This window comes from Oncorhynchus mykiss, chromosome 10 (genome assembly GCF_057628025.1).
Source record: "Oncorhynchus mykiss isolate SJ-2025 chromosome 10, ASM5762802v1, whole genome shotgun sequence".
In the NCBI taxonomy this organism is placed as follows: Eukaryota; Metazoa; Chordata; class Actinopteri; order Salmoniformes; family Salmonidae; genus Oncorhynchus; species Oncorhynchus mykiss.
This window is the reverse complement of record NC_143031.1, coordinates 902,376-919,033: the sequence shown is the minus strand read 5'-3', so window position 1 is coordinate 919,033 and position 16,658 is coordinate 902,376. Positions and strand designations below refer to the sequence as shown.

At 40.6% G+C, this 16,658-nt stretch overlaps 1 protein-coding gene across 1 annotated transcript in view; it reads left to right on the top strand.

Moving 5' to 3' along the window:
• The window catches only part of alg9 (ALG9 alpha-1,2-mannosyltransferase), a 47,189-nt gene extending 34,453 nt beyond the window's left edge, over positions 1 to 12,736 (top strand). The window contains exons 12-15 of the mRNA XM_021617332.3: positions 1,050 to 1,197; positions 1,895 to 2,024; positions 7,376 to 7,503; positions 12,347 to 12,736. Coding sequence (XP_021473007.2) covers positions 1,050 to 1,197; positions 1,895 to 2,024; positions 7,376 to 7,503; positions 12,347 to 12,470 — 530 coding nt within the window. The 3' untranslated portion in view covers positions 12,471 to 12,736. The remainder of the gene's footprint in view (positions 1 to 1,049; positions 1,198 to 1,894; positions 2,025 to 7,375; positions 7,504 to 12,346) is intronic.
• The last annotated feature ends 3,922 nt before the right edge of the window (positions 12,737 to 16,658 follow it).

Genomic DNA, 16,658 nt, shown 5'->3' with positions numbered 1-16,658 from the left:
TGATTAAATTGTTAGTTTTTTGTCATTAATCTACACAAAATTCCCCATGAAGACGACAAAGTAAAAAAATATATTTTTTTTTTCTTTCAAATTTATAAAAATAATAAAATCCTTATTTACGTAAGTATTCAGACCCTTTGGTATGAGACTCGAAATTCAGCTCAGGTGCATCCTGTTTCCATTGATCATCCTTGAAATGTTTCTACAATTTGGGAGGGCCAGTAGGAGGCATCTTTTCCTCTGGTCTAAAAAAATATCCCTATGCCCCAGGGCAGTGATTGGGGACATTGCCCTATGTAGGGTGCCGTCTTTCGGATGGGACGTTAAATGGGTGTCCTGACTCTGTGGTCACTAAAGATCCCATGGCACTTATCATAAGAGTATGGTTGTTAACTCCACTGTTCTGGCTAAATTCCCAATCTGGACTTCATACCATCATGGCCACCTAGTCATCCCCAGCTTCCAATTGACTCATTCATCCCCCTCCTCTCCCCTGTAACTATTCCCCAGGTCGTTGCTGTAAATGAGAATGTGTTCTCAGTCAACTTACCTGGTTAAATAAACTTGATTGTAGTCCACCTGTGGTAAATTTCATAGATTGGACATGATTTGGAAAGGCTCACATCTGTCTATATAAGGTCCCACAGTTGACAGTGCATGTCAGCAAAAATAAAGCCATGAGTTGAAGGCATTGTTCGTAGAGCTCCGAGAGGATTGTGATGACACACAGATCTGGGGAAGGGTACCAAAACATTTCTGCAGCATTGAAGTTCCCCAAGAACAAAGTGGCTTCGATCATTCTTAAAATGGAAGTTAGGGACCACCAAGACTCTTCCTAGAGCTGGCCAAACTACAAAGCTGTCATCAAGGGTGGCTATTTGAAGAATCTCAAATATAAAGTATATTTTGATTTGTTTGTCACTTTTTTGGTTACTACATGATTCCATATGTGTTATTTCAAAGTGTATGTCTTCACTATTATTCTACAATGTAGAAAATAGTCAAAATAAATGAAAAACCCTTGAAGATGTGTGTGTTTATCCTTCCAGGCTACCACGCGCCACTGGATCTGTACCCAGAGTTCCACCGTATCTCCCGGGACCCGTCTCTCCACACGGTCCCAAAGGGCCGGCCCGTCAGTGTCTGTGTTGGGAAAGAGTGGTACCGGTTCCCCTCCAGCTTTCTGCTGCCCAACAAGTCAGTCTTTCTCGCTCTCTCAGAGTGTCTCTTTGTATACCTCTTTTGTTGATACCACATACATTGTCAAGCATTTCACACATATTATCTAGATACTGACTGTTAGCACTATGGCAGCTTCCCATAAGGCGTTAGGTTCCTGAGTGTCTCTGTGTGGTCTATAGCGGCTTCCCACAATAATGGGCTTTAGGTTTCTGAGTGTCTCTGTGTGGTCTATAGCAGCTTCCCACAAGGCTTTAGGTTTCTGTGTGGTCTGTAGCAGCTTCCCACAAGGCTTTAGGTTTCTGAGTGTCTCTGTGTGGTCTATAGCAGTTTCCCACAATAATGGGCTTTAGGTTTCTGAGTGTCTCTGTGGTCTATAGCAGCATCCCACAAGGCTTTAGATTTCTGAGTGTCTCTGTGTGGTCTGTAGCAGCTTCCCACAAGGCTTTAGGTTTCTGAGTGTCTCTGTGTGGTCTATAGCAGCTTCACACAAGGCTTTAGATTTCTGAGTGTCTCTGTGTGGTCTATAGCAGATTCCCACAAGGCTTTAGGTTTCTGAGTGTCTCTGTGTGGTCTATAGCAGCTTCCCACAAGGTTTTAGGTTTCTGAGTGTCTCTGTGTGGTCTATAGCAGCTTCCCACAAGGCTTTAGGTTTCTGAGTGTTCTTGATTGCATTGTGTTAGAATGCCAGTGTGTGACTCCGCCCTCTCTTCAGCTGGCAGCTGCAGTTCATCCAATCAGAGTTCAGAGGGCAGCTGCCCCAGCCGTACGCTGACGGCCCATTGGCTACTCAAACTATCCCCGCCCACATGAACGACCAGAACCTGGAGGAGCCAACAAGATACGTGAGTCTCTGGCCTCTGTTGTGTGGCGGCTGTGTTGTGTGGCGGCTGTGTTGTGTGGCGGCTGTGTTGTGTGGCGGCTGTGTTGTGTGGCGGCTGTGTTGGCAGAGGTGTAAAAAGTACCCAATTGTCATACTTAAGAGGTAAGATACCTTAATAGAAAATGACTCAGTAAAATACTATTTGTATTGAGTAAAGCCATCGAGTTTTAAATGTACTTAAATCAAGTCAACTTTTATTTGTCACGTACAAAGTATGGTTGGGAGATGTCAACCTTTGTAATATCGTGGTTATGTACTCAATAAAACATTGTGATATACGATGGTATAAAAAATGTTTTGTTGAAAGCCTGGGCAGAGGCAAAGTGGCTAAACTGAAGTAGAGGCAAATCTTTTCCAGTATTCCTTTGTGGTGGAGCTTCAGCATGGAACAGGTGTGTCTGTGTGGTCAACACATGATGAGGAATGGGCTGTCTAACCGTTGTAGCCTAGGTTGTGTGTCATGAGTTAGGTTATAAATCATGGGCTGGACAGAAGCAAAGTACCGTCTTCAGAACTTGGTTTGCCTCGCTTTCATCTCGAGTGGTTTCGCAAACCCCTCGAGGACCGAAGGTGGGACCCGATGGATTCGAGCCAGCTGTAGTATGAGGAATGGGCAGGATTCTTAAACAGACTTACGGTTGGATGAGGGGGGAGCTCCGAGGATCTGAACCCGAGGTAGAAGCCACCGGAGAGGGAGACAGAACAGAGGGCGCAGATACACTATATATACAAAAGTTTGTGGACACCACTTCAAATTAGTGGATTCGGCTATTTCAACTTAGCCATTGCTGACAGGTGTATAAAATCCAGGACACAGCCATGCAATCTCCATAGACAAACATTGACAGGAGAATGGCATTACTAAAGAGCTCATGGACATTCAACATGGCACCCTCATAGGATGCCACCTTTCTAACAAGTCAGTTCGTCAAATATATGCTCTGCTAGAGCTTCCCCAGTCAGTGCTGTTCTTGTGGAGCGGAAACGTCTAGGAGCAACAACGACTCAGCCACGTAAAAATCATCTGTCCTCGGTGCAACATTCACAACCAAGTTCCAAACTACCTCTGGAAGCAACGTCAGCACAAGAACTGTTCATTGGGAGCTTCATGAAATGGGTTTCTATTGCCGAGCAGCCGCTCACAAGCCTACGATCATGGGCAATGCCAGGCATTGGTTGGAGTGGTGTAAATCTCGCCGACATTGGACTCTGATGCAGTGGAAGCGCGTTCTCTGGAGTGATCAAATCAAAATAATTTATATAGCCCTTCTTACATCAGCTGATATCTCAGTGCTGGACAGAAACCCAGCCTAAAACCCCAAACAGCAAGCAATGCAGGTGTAGAAGCACGTGGCTAGGAAAAACTCCCTAGAAAGGCCAAAACCTAGGAAAAAACCTATAGAGGAACCAGGATATGAGGGGTGGCCAGTCCTCTTCTGGCTGTGCCGGGTGGAGATTATAACAGAACACGGCCAATATAACAGAACATGGCCAAGATGTTCAAAATGTTCATAAATGACCAGCATGGTCAAATAATAATAATCACAGTAGTTGTCGAGGGTGCAGCAAGTCAGCACCTCAGGGGTAAATGTCAGTTGGCTTTTCATAGCCGATCATTGAGAATATCTCTACCGCTTCTGCTGTCTCTAGAGAGTTGAAAACAGCAGGTCTGGGACAGGTAGCACGTCCAGTGAACATGTCAGGGTTCCATAGCCGCATCAGAGCAGTGAATCACGCGTCATCTGGCAGTCCGACGGACGAATATGGGTTTGGCGGATGCCAGGGAAACGCTACCTGCCCCAATGCAAAGTGCCAGCTTTAAAGTTTGGTGGAGGAGGAATAATGGTCTGGTGCTGTTTTTCATGGTTCGGGCCCGTTGGTTCCAGTGAAGGGAAATCTTAATGCTACTGCATACAATGGCATGAGAGACAATTCTGTGCTTCCAACATTGTGGCAACAGTTTAGGGAAAGGCTCTTTCCTGTTTCAGCATGACAATGCCCCCATGTACTAAGCTCGGTGAGATCGGTGTTGAAGGACTTGACTGGCCTGCACAGAGCCCTGACCTCAACCCCATCGAACACCTTTGGGATGAATTGGAATGCCGACTGCGAGCCAGGTCTAATCGCCTAACATCAGCCTGACATCTCTAATGCTTCAATTTCTGTTCTACTTCTGACTTTCATGTCGCAACTCCCTGGTTGAAAATAATTTGTTATGCATTTGTGGGCTGGGCGCTGTCCTCGGATAATTGCATGGTTTGCTTTTGCCGTAAAGCCTTTTTGAAATCTGACATGGCGGCTGGATTAACAACAAGTTAAGCTTTATTTTGATTTATTACACTTGTGATTTCATAAAAGTTTAATATTTATAGTAATTTAATTTGAATTTGGCGCTCTGCAATTTCACCGGAGCGCTAAGCGTCCCACTAATCCGTAAGAAGTTAAATAAGCATGCCCCATTCAAAAAATGTAGAACTAAGAACAGATATAGCCCTTGGTTCATTCCAGACCTGACTGCCCTTGACCAGAACAAATGCATACTGCTGTGTACTGCATTAGCATCGAATAGCCCCCGAGATATGCAACTTTTCAGGGTAGTTAGGAACTAATATACACAGGCAGTTAGGAAAATAAAGGCTAGCTTTTTCAAACAGAAATTTTCATCCTGTAATACGAACTCCAAAAAGTAAATCTACGATAATCGATCATTTCAATAAGCATTTTTCTACGGGTGGCCATGCTTTCCACTTGGCTTCCCCTACCCCGGTCAACACCTCTGCACCCCCCACAGCAACTTGCCCAAGCCTCCCATATTTCTCCTTCAGCCAAATCCAGATAGCTGATGTTCTGAAAGAGCTGTAAAATCTGGACCCCTACAAATCAGCTGGGCTAGACAATCAGGACCCTCTCAAATTATCTGCCGCAGTTGTTGCAACCCCTATTACTAGCCTGTTCAACCACTCTTTCTTATTGTCTGAGATCCCTAAATATTGGAAAGCTGCCGCGGTCATCCCCCTCTTCAAAGGGGGAGACATGCTAAACCCAAACTGTTACAGACCTATATCTATCCTACCCTGCCTTTCTAAGTTATTCGAAAGCCAAGTCAACAAACAGATCACCGACCATTTTGAATCCCACCGTATCTTCTCCGATAAACAATCTGGTTTCCAAGCTGGTCATGGGTGCACCTCAATCACGCTCAAGGTCCTAAACAATATCATCTGTATATAGCCCATCCAACTACCTCATCCCCATATTGTTATTTATTTTCTTCTCCTTTGCACCCCAGTATCTCTACTTACACATTAATCTTCTGCACATCTATCACTCCAGTGTTTAATTGCTAAATTGTAATTATTTTGCCTCTATTGCCTATTTATTGCCTACCTCCCTACTCTTACTACATTTGCACACACTGTATATAGATGTTTCTGTTATTGACTGTACGTTTGTCCCATGTGTAACTCTGTGTTTGTGTCACACTGCTTTGCTTTATCTTGACCAGGTTACAGTTGTAAATGATTACTTGTTCTCAATTAGCCTACCTGTGTCAACTCACTTGAAAACCAGGAATCAGTTACATCAACAACGCCTTTTCACATTTTGTACACAGGCCTTCTCTACACAAGGCTCAAAGCATTAACTTTTAAAACATAGAATTCTAAAATCTTTACCGGTAGTGCTGTGAAGCAAAGGTTAGCGGGTACAATACTGCTACCACTTCACAAGCAGGCGGACAGAAAATGGTATTGTTGGAAATCAGTCATAACTCCTTCAGTCAGTAGCTTAGTTATACGTTTGTAAAACTACAGTCTACAGTCTTGTAGATTTTAAAACATTTAGGAAGGTCTAAAGGAGTCCACTGAGTTAAAACAGTACTCTTATTCATTCCAATACCAAATTAATTCCCCTTAAACAAATGTCATATACTTCAAGGCTAATTTTCTAATTGTCTTCAAACTTATATCAAGACAATTTAAAAATAATAATAATAACTTTCCAGCAATGTTAAATAAAACAGCAGGAAATGCTTTAAGCAGGACATCTCCATTACAAAACAATCATCAAAATAAATCACAAAAAGCAACCTAAAACAACTATAACCCACTAATTTAACCCATAAATCATTTCCCCATCGCAGTCATTACTACACCGATGGTTAATGCTAATTTTCTACATACCTTTGCCATTTATCTCAGTCAGGAACTTGGGGAAGAATGGTCACAGCACCCACACGCTTTTTGCGTTTCCTAAACTTCACTTAATCAATCCAATTCTCAGTCTGTCATCTTGTAATTGTAGATGGAAGTCCACATGCACGCCTAGTTTGTAAGATGTATATCTCCAGCTTTCAGCCTCACGTCCTTGTCCCATTAATAATCCAAAGTCCATCTCTCTCCCGGAAACTTCCACTGCCGGCCCAGTGCAGTTTCTTCTTTTCCATATAAACTCAGCAAAAAAAAGAAACGTCTCTTTTTCAGGACCCTGTCTTTCAAAGATATTCATAAAAATCCAAATAACTTCACAGATCTTCATTGTAAAGTGTTTAAACACGGTTTCCCTTGTTCAATGAACCAACATTTTTTTATGAACGTGCACCTGTGGAACGATCGTTAAGACACTAACAGCTTACAGACATGAAAAGTTAGGACACTAAAAGGCCTTTCTACTGACTGAAAAACACCAAAAGAAAGATGCAAATGACAGAATATGAGTGTCATTTGTTACTAGCAAGTTATTGACTTCATGACCCTTGTATCTTAGGCTACATATGTTAATATGGGCTATTTTTAGCACTTCTAGGTTGCTTTATAGTTTTCACTGCTTTACTTGGAGGCTTGTCAGAAGTAGGTATGACAATGTTATTTATGTTTGAGCTGATAGTGCTGGGGGAGCTGCACACAGTGGTCTTCCTACTAGGACACACAACCTCATTGCTAACAGTATAACTCTGGTTCATAGGCACATGATTACTGCATACAACAGCTGTAGGATCAGTAGAGGCATTCAGGGCTGTTAAGAGGGGCACACATTAGGTTACTTACATTGTGTCTGCCAACACCCCTGGTATAATGTACATTTAATGAAGCATTATGACAACTCAGCGACACAATGGTAGGGATTATCTAAGCTGGGCTTGAATCATTGATAAATCAATCTCTCAACACAGCCTTGAAAAGCGTGGACAGAGTCCAGTAGCCAAAATGATTTGGATGGACTCCATCATTCCTGTAAAGCAGTTTCCAGAATGTGTCAAAGTTATCTGTAAAAGTGATTCCAACAGAGCTTCTGGTTGTGTTGTTGTTGTTTCAGGTGGACGTGCGTCAGTGCCATTACCTTGTGGATCTGGACCTAGAGACCTCAGCACCCAGAGAGCCGCGCTACGCTGACAACACAGACTGGAGCGTCATCGCATCGAAACCCTTCCTAAACGCTGCCAGGTACAAACAGACAATAGATATATAGATGATATATATATATTTATACACACAGTGCATTTGGAAAGTATTCAGAACCCTTCCCTTTTCCACATTTTATGTTACAACCTTATTCTAAAATTAGGAAAATATTTTTTTCCCCTTATCAATCTACACAATATACCCCATAATGACAAAGCGAAAACAGGTTTTTGCAAATGTTCTCAAAATAAAAACTTTTTTGCCCCACTGTATAAGGTATTTAGTCAGCCACCAATTGTGCAGGTTCTCCTACTTAAAAAGATGAGAGAGGCCTGTAATTTTCATCATTGGTATACTTCAACTATGACAGACAAACTGAGAAAAAAATCCAGAAAATCACATTGAATGATTTTTAATGAATTTATTTGCAAATTATGGTGGAAAATAAGTATTTGGTCACCTAAAAACAAGCAAGATTTCTGGCTCTCACAGACCTGTAACTTCTTCTTTAAGAGGCTCCTCTGTCCTCCACTCGTTACCTGTATTAATGGCACCTGTTTGAACTTGTTATCAGTATAAAAGTCCACAACCTCAAAAAGTCACACTCCAAACTCCACTATGGCCAACACCAAAGAGCTGTCAAGGACACCAGAAACAAAATTAGACTTGCACCAGGCTGGGAAGACTGAATCTGCAATAGGTAAGCAGCTTGGTTTGAAGAAATCAACTGTGGGAGCAATTATTAGGAAATGGAAGACGCACAAGACCACTGATAATCTCCCTCGATCTGGGGCTCATCCCGTGGGGTCAAAATGATCACAAGAACGGTGAGCAAAAATCACAGAACCACACTGGGACCAAAGTAACAAAGCCTACCATCAGTAACACACTACGCCGCCAGGGACTCAAATCCTGCAGTGCCAGACGTGTCCCCCTGCTTAAGCCAGTACATGTCCAGGCACGTCTGAAGTTAGCTAGAGAACTTTTGGATGATCCAGAAGAAGATTGGGAGAATGTAATATGGTCAGATTAAACCAAAATATAAATTTTTGGTAAAAACTCAACTCGTCGTGTTTGGAGGACAAAGAATCCTGAGTTGCATCCAAAGAACACCATACCTACTGGGAAGCATGGGGGTGGAAACATCATGCTTTGGGGCTGTTTTTCTGCAAAGGGACCACGACGACTGATCTGTGTAAAGGAAAGAATGAATGGGGCCATGTATCGTGAGATTTTGAGTGAAAACCTCCTTCCATCAGCAAGGGCATTGAAGATGAAACGTGGCTGGGTCTTTCTGTGGGGAAGTGTACCAAAACATTTCAGCAGCATTGAAGGTCCCCAAAAACACAGTGGCCTCCATCATTCTTATTTGGAAGATGTTTGGAACCACCAAGACTCTTCCTAGAGCTGGTCGCCTGGCCAAACTGAGCAATCTGGGGAGAAGGGCCTTGGTCAGGGAGGTGACCAAGAACCCGATGGTCACTCTGACAGCGCTCCAGAGTTCCTCTGTGGAGATGTAAAAACATTCCAGAAGGACAACCATCTCTGCAGAATCCACCAATCAGGCCTTTATGGTAGACTGGCTAGATGGAAGTCACTGCTCAGTAAAAAGGCAAATGACAGCTTGGAGTTTTCCAAAAGGCACCAAAAATACTCTCAGACCAAGAGAAACCAGATGCTCTGGTCTGATGAAACCAAGATTGAACTCATTTGCCTGAATGCCAAGCGTCTGGAGGAAACCTGGCACCAACCCTAAGGTGAAGCATGGTGGTAGCAGCATCATGCTGTGGGGATGTTTTTCAGCGGCAGGATCTGGGAGACTAGTCAGGATCAAGGGAAAGATGAACGGAGCAATGTACAGAGAGATCCTTGATGAAAACCTGCTCCAGACCGCGACCTCAGACTGGGGCGAAGGTTCACCTTCCAACAGGACAACGACCCTAAGCACACAGCCAAGACAACGCAGGAGTAGCTTCGTGACAAGTCTCTGAATGTCCTTGAGTGGCCCAGCCAGAGCCCGGACTTGAACCCAATCGAACATCTCTAGAGAGATCTAAAAAATAGCTGTGCATCGAAGTTCCCCTTCCAGCCTGGCAGAGCTTGAGAGGATCTGCAGAGAAGAATGGGAGAAACTCCACAAATACAAGAGTGCAAAGCTTGTAGCGTCATACCCCAAAAGACTTGGTCGTAATGCTTCCAAAGGTGCTTCAACAAAGTACTGAGTAAAGGGTCTGAATACTTATGTAAATGTTATATTTCAGTTTTTATTTGTAATACATTTGCAAAAATATGTAAAAAAAAAAATATTTGTCCTTGTTGGGTATTGTGTGTAGATTGATGAGGGAAAAAACGATCTAATCCTTTTTAGAATAATCAAATCGAAATATATTGGTCACTTAGCAGATGTTATTGCAGGGGTAGCAAAATGTTTCTAGCTCCAACAGTACAGTAACATCCAAAAATATCGCAACAGTACATATCTAAAGTAAAGGAATGCAATTAATATAAATATTTGGATGAGCAATGTCAGAGCGTCATAGACTAAAATACAGTAGAATAGAATACAGTATATACATATGAGATGAGTAACACAGTATGTAAACATTATTAAAGTGACTAGTTAGTAAACACAGTAGAATAGAATACAGTATATACATATGAGATGAGTAACACAGTATGTAAACATTATTAAAATGACTAGGCTGTAATGTAACAATGTTGTAGAATAATAGTGAAGACATCAAACTATGAAATAACACTTATGGAATAACCAAAAAAGTGTTAAACAGATCTAAATATATTTTATATTTGATTTTATTAAAAGTCGTGACCCTTTTGCCTTGATGACAGCTTTGCAAACTCTTGGTATTCTCTCAACCAGCCTCACCTGGAATGCTTTTCCAACAGTTGAAGGATTTCCCACATATGCTGAGCACTTGTTGGCTGCTTTTCTTTCACTCTGCGTTCCAACTCATCCCAAACCATCTCAATTGGGTTGAGGTCAGGTGATTGGCGTATCACTGCAGAATTCTGTGGTAGCCATGCTGGTTAAGTGTGCTTGAATTCTAAATAAATCACAGACAGTGTCAATTTCTGATGCTGGTAACTCTAATGAACTTATCCTCTGCAGCAGAGGTAACTCTGGTTCTTCCTTTCCTGTGGCGGTCCTTATGAGAGCCAATTTCATCATAGCGCTTCATGGTATTTGCGACTGCACTTGAAGGAACTTTCAAAGTTCTTAAAATTTTCCGGATTGCCAGATTGACCTTCATCAAATCAAACTTTATTTGTCACGTGCGCCAAATATAACAAGTGTAGACTTTACTGTGAAATGCTTACTTGCAAACCCTTAACCAACAGTGCAGTTCAAGAAAGAGTTAAGAAAATATTTACCAAATAAACGAAAGTAAAAAATAATACAATAACAAGGCTATGTACAGGGGGTACCGGTACCGAGTCAATGTGCGGTGGTACAGGAAAGAGGTAATTTGTACATGTAGGTGGGGGTGAAGTGACTATGCATAGGTAATAAACAGCAAGTATCAGCAGTGTACAAAACAAATGGAGGGGGTGTCAATGTAAATTGTCCAGGTGGCCATTTCATTCATTGTTCAGCAGTCTTATGGCTTGGGGTTAGACGCTGTTAAGGAGCCTTTTGGTCCAAGACTTGGCGCGCCGGTACCGAGAAAACAATTTGACTTGGGTGACTGGAGTCTTTGACAATTTTATGGGCTTTCCTCTGACACCACCTAGTATGGATGGCAGGAAGCTTGGCCCCTGCCATCAACTGGGCCGTACACACTACCCTCTGTAGCGCCTTACGGTCAGATGCCGAGCAGTTGCTATACCAGGCAGTGATGCTCTCTGGTGCAGCTGAAGAACTTTGAGGATCTGGGGACCCATGCCAAGTGTTTTCAGTCTCCTAAAGGGGAAAAGGTGGTGTTGTGCCCACTTCACATCTGTCTTGGTGTGTTTGGACCATGATAGTTCGTTGGTGATGTGGACACCAAGGAACTTTGAACCTGCTCCACTACAGCCCTGTTGATGTTAATGGGGGCCTGTTCGGCCCACCTTTTCCTGTAGTCCACGATCAACTCCTTTTCTCTTTGCTTATTTGAGCTGTTCTTGCCATAATATGGACTTGGTCTTTTACCAAATAGGGCTATCTTCTGTATACCACCGCTTCCTTGTCACATCACAACTGATTGGCTCAAATGCATGAAGAAGGAAATAATTCCACAAATTAACTTTTAACAAGGCACACCTGTAAATTGAAATGCATTCCAGGTGACTACTTCATGAAACTGGTTGAGAGAGGCTACTTTGGAGAATCTCAAATTTTAAATATATATTTTTTACACTTTTTTGGTTACTACATGATATTTGACATGTGTTATTTCATAGTTTTGATGTCTACACTATTATTTTACAATGTAGAATATAGTGAAAATAAAGAAATACCCTTGAATGAGTAGGTGTCAACTTTTTACTGGTTTGTTCTTTAATTTAGACACATACAATGAGAGGTTATGTGTGACAGCAGTAAATATAATGGTAATGTGATATTTACTTCCTCTCGCCTCTCTCTCCTCTGTCCTCCTCTGTCCTCTCTCCTCTCTCCTCCCTCCTCTCTCTCCTCCTCTGTCCTCTCTCCTCTGTCTCCTCTCTCCCTCCTCCTCTGTCCTCTCTCCTCCCTCCTCTCTCTCCTCTCTGTCCTCTCTCCTCTCTCCCTCTCTCCTCTCCCTCCTCCTCTGTCCTCTCTCTCCTCCTCTGTCCTCTCTGTCCTCTCTCCTCTGTCCTCTCCCTCCTCTGTCCTCTCCCTCCTCTGTCCTCTCTCTCCTCCTCTGTCCTCTCTCTCCTCCTCTGTCCTCTCCCTTTCTCTCAGGTCTTCTCCTCTGTTCAGAGCGTTCTTCATTCCCTTCCTCTCTGAGCATCACACCACATACACACGATACGTCATCCTGAAACCACGACGACCAAAGCAGCCTCGCAAACGCAGCCACGCCTGACCTCTGATCCCTGACCCTCAGCTCTGAAGTCTGCCCTGTTCCCCCTCTACCCCACACATCTCCACTCATTCCTCTGGATGGGATGGGTGTTTTAAAAGATTTCTGACCCTTTAAGAACATAAGTCATGTGAGTGTGAAAGAGACATGTCCTGACCATCAAATGTTTGAAAGTGATGTTGACATGTGTAATTAAGGTGTGTGTGTGTATGTGTCAGAGAGCGAGTGTACGAGACTTTAATTGGAGAATAAAAACCTCTAAGTAAAAACAGACTGAGTTCAGAGTACCTTTATTTAGGGAGTACACACACTTTAATCAGTGGCAACCATAGTTCTCATTTCCTTGTTATCTATTCAAATGTTATTGTCCCGTGTACAAGGACAATGAAATGCCTTTCTTGCAAGCTCTTCCCCAACAATGCAGTAATTCATTACAGTAGTACAATCATTAAACTATAAAGTAAAATTGAATAACAGTAGTACTATAAAGAAAAAAGAAAAAAAATGTGAACAGAAGATATACAGTATCCTGAACAGTAACAACAGCAAGGAGAGGAGAAGGGGGGGGGACTGGGGGAGAAAGTTGGATGATGGGAACAGGACAAGTAGAGGGGAGGGGGGGGGGGGGGGTGGAGGATGGGAAGAGAAGAGGGGGGACAGGTGGAATGTGGGAGAAATGTGGAGGAGTGGAGAGAGAAAGGTGGAGGATGGGGGAGGAGGAGGAGGGACGAAAGGTGAGGGATGGGGAGGAAGAGTGGGAGAACGGGGGAGGGGTGGGGGATGGGAAGAGATGAGGGAGAAAGTTGGAGGATGGGAAGAGGAGAGGGGGAGAAAGGTGGAGGATGGGGGGGATGAGGGAGAAGATATCATATCAGACCCAGCTATATATCATTTATAATATCAGACCCAGCTATATATCATGTATTATATCAGACCCAGCTATATATCATCTATAACATCAGACCCAGCTATATATCATATCAGACCCAGCTATATATCATCTATAATATCAGACCCAGCTATATATCATTTATAATATCAGACCCAGCTATATATCATGTATTATATCAGACCCAGCTATATATCATGTATTATATCAGACCCAGCTATATATCATATATAATATCAGACCCAGCTATATATCATTTATAATATCAGACCCAGCTATATATCATGTATTATATCAGACCCAGCTATATATCATGTATTATATCAGACCCAGCTATATATCATATATAATATCAGACCCAGCTATATATCATATCAGTCCCAGCTATACATCTATAATATCAGACCCAGCTATATATCATCTATAATATCAGACCCAGCTATATATCATGTATTATATCAGACCCAGCTATATATCATATATAATATCAGACCCAGCTATATATCATATATCATATCAGACCCAGCTATATATCATATCAGACCCAGCTATATATCATGTATTATATCAGACCCAGCTATACATCTATAATATCAGACCCAGCTATATATCATATATCATATCAGACCCAGCTATATATCATATCAGACCCAGCTATATATCATGTATTATATCAGACCCAGCTATACATCTATAATATCAGACCCAGCTATATATCATGTATTATATCAGACCCAGCTATACATCTATAATATCAGACCCAGCTATATATCATGTATTATATCAGACCCAGCTATATATCATATATAATATCAGACCCAGCTATATATCATATATCATATCAGACCCAGCTATATATCATATCAGACCCAGCTATATATCATGTATTATATCAGACCCAGCTATACATCTATAATATCAGACCCAGCTATATATCATATATCATATCAGACCCAGCTATATATCATATCAGACCCAGCTATATATCATGTATTATATCAGACCCAGCTATATATCATGTATTATATCAGACCCAGCTATATATCATATATAATATCAGACCCAGCTATATATCATATATAATATCAGACCCAGCTATATATCATGTATTATATCAGACCCAGCTATATATCATATATAATATCAGACCCAGCTATATATCATATATAATATCAGACCCAGCTATATATCATGTATTATATCAGACCCAGCTATATATCATATATAATATCAGACCCAGCTATATATCATATCAGTCCCAGCTATACATCTATAATATCAGACCCAGCTATATATCATGTATTATATCAGACCCAGCTATATATCATATATAATATCAGACCCAGCTATATATCATATATCATATCAGACCCAGCTATACATCTATAATATCAGACCCAGCTATATATCATCTATAATATCAGACCCAGCTATATATCATGTATTATATCAGACCCAGCTATATATCATATATAATATCAGACCCAGCTATATATCATATATAATATCAGTCCCAGCTATATATCATGTATTATATCAGACCCAGCTATATATCATGTATTATATCAGACCCAGCTATATATCATATATAATATCAGACCCAGCTATATATCATCTATAATATCAGACCCAGCTATATATCATATCAGTCCCAGCTATACATCTATAATATCAGACCCAGCTATATATCATCTATAATATCAGACCCAGCTATATATCATATATAATATCAGACCCAGCTATATATCATCTATAATATCAGACCCAGCTATATATCATATATAATATCAGACCCAGCTATATATCATCTATCATATCAGACCCAGCTATATATCATGTCAGTCCCAGCTATACATCTATAATATCAGACCCAGCTATATATCATATATAATATCAGACCCAGCTATATATCATCTATAATATCAGACCCAGCTATATATCATCTATAATATCAGACCCAGCTATATATCATCTATAATATCAGACCCAGCTATATATCATCTATAATATCAGACCCAGCTATATATCATCTATAATATCAGACCCAGCTATATATCATATATAATATCAGACCCAGCTATATATCATATATAATATCAGACCCAGCTATATATCATATATAATATCAGACCCAGCTATATATCATCTATAATATCAGACCCAGCTATATATCATCTATAATATCAGACCCAGCTATATATCATCTATAATATCAGACCCAGCTATATATCATCTATAATATCAGACCCAGCTATATATCATCTATAATATCAGACCCAGCTATATATCATCTATAATATCAGACCCAGCTATATATCATCTATAATATCAGACCCAGCTATATATCATATATAATATCAGACCCAGCTATGCATCTATAATATCAGACCCAGCTATATATCATCTATAATATCAGACCCAGCTATATATCATATATAATATCAGACCCAGCTATATATCATTTATAATATCAGACCCAGCTATACATCTATAATATCAGACCCAGCTATATATCATATATAATATCAGACCCAGCTATATATCATCTATAATATCAGACCCAGCTATATATCATATATAATATCAGACCCAGCTATATATCATATATAATTTCAGACCCAGCTATATATCATATATAATATCAGACCCAGCTATGCATCTATAATATCAGACCCAGCTATATATCATTTATAATATCAGACCCAGCTATACATCTATAATATCAGACCCAGCTATATATCATCTATAATATCAGACCCAGCTATATATCATATATAATATCAGACCCAGCTATATATCATCTATAACATCAGACCCAGCTATGCATCTATAATATCAGACCCAGCTATATATCATATATCATATCAGACCCAGCTATACATCTATAATATCAGACCCAGCTATATATCATGTATTATATCAGACCCAGCTATATATCATGTATTATATCAGACCCAGCTATATATCATTTATAATATCAGACCCAGCTATATATCATTTATAATATCAGACCCAGCTATATATCATTTATAATATCAGACCCAGCTATATATCATATATAATATCAGACCCAGCTATATATCATATATAATATCAGACCCAGCTATATATCATATATCATATCAGACCCAGCTATATATCATATATAATATCAGACCCAGCTATATATCATTTATAATATCAGACCCAGCTATATATCATATATAATATCAGACCCAGCTATATATCATATATAATATCAGACCCAGCTATATATCATATATAATATCAGACCCAGCTATATATCATATATCATATCAGAC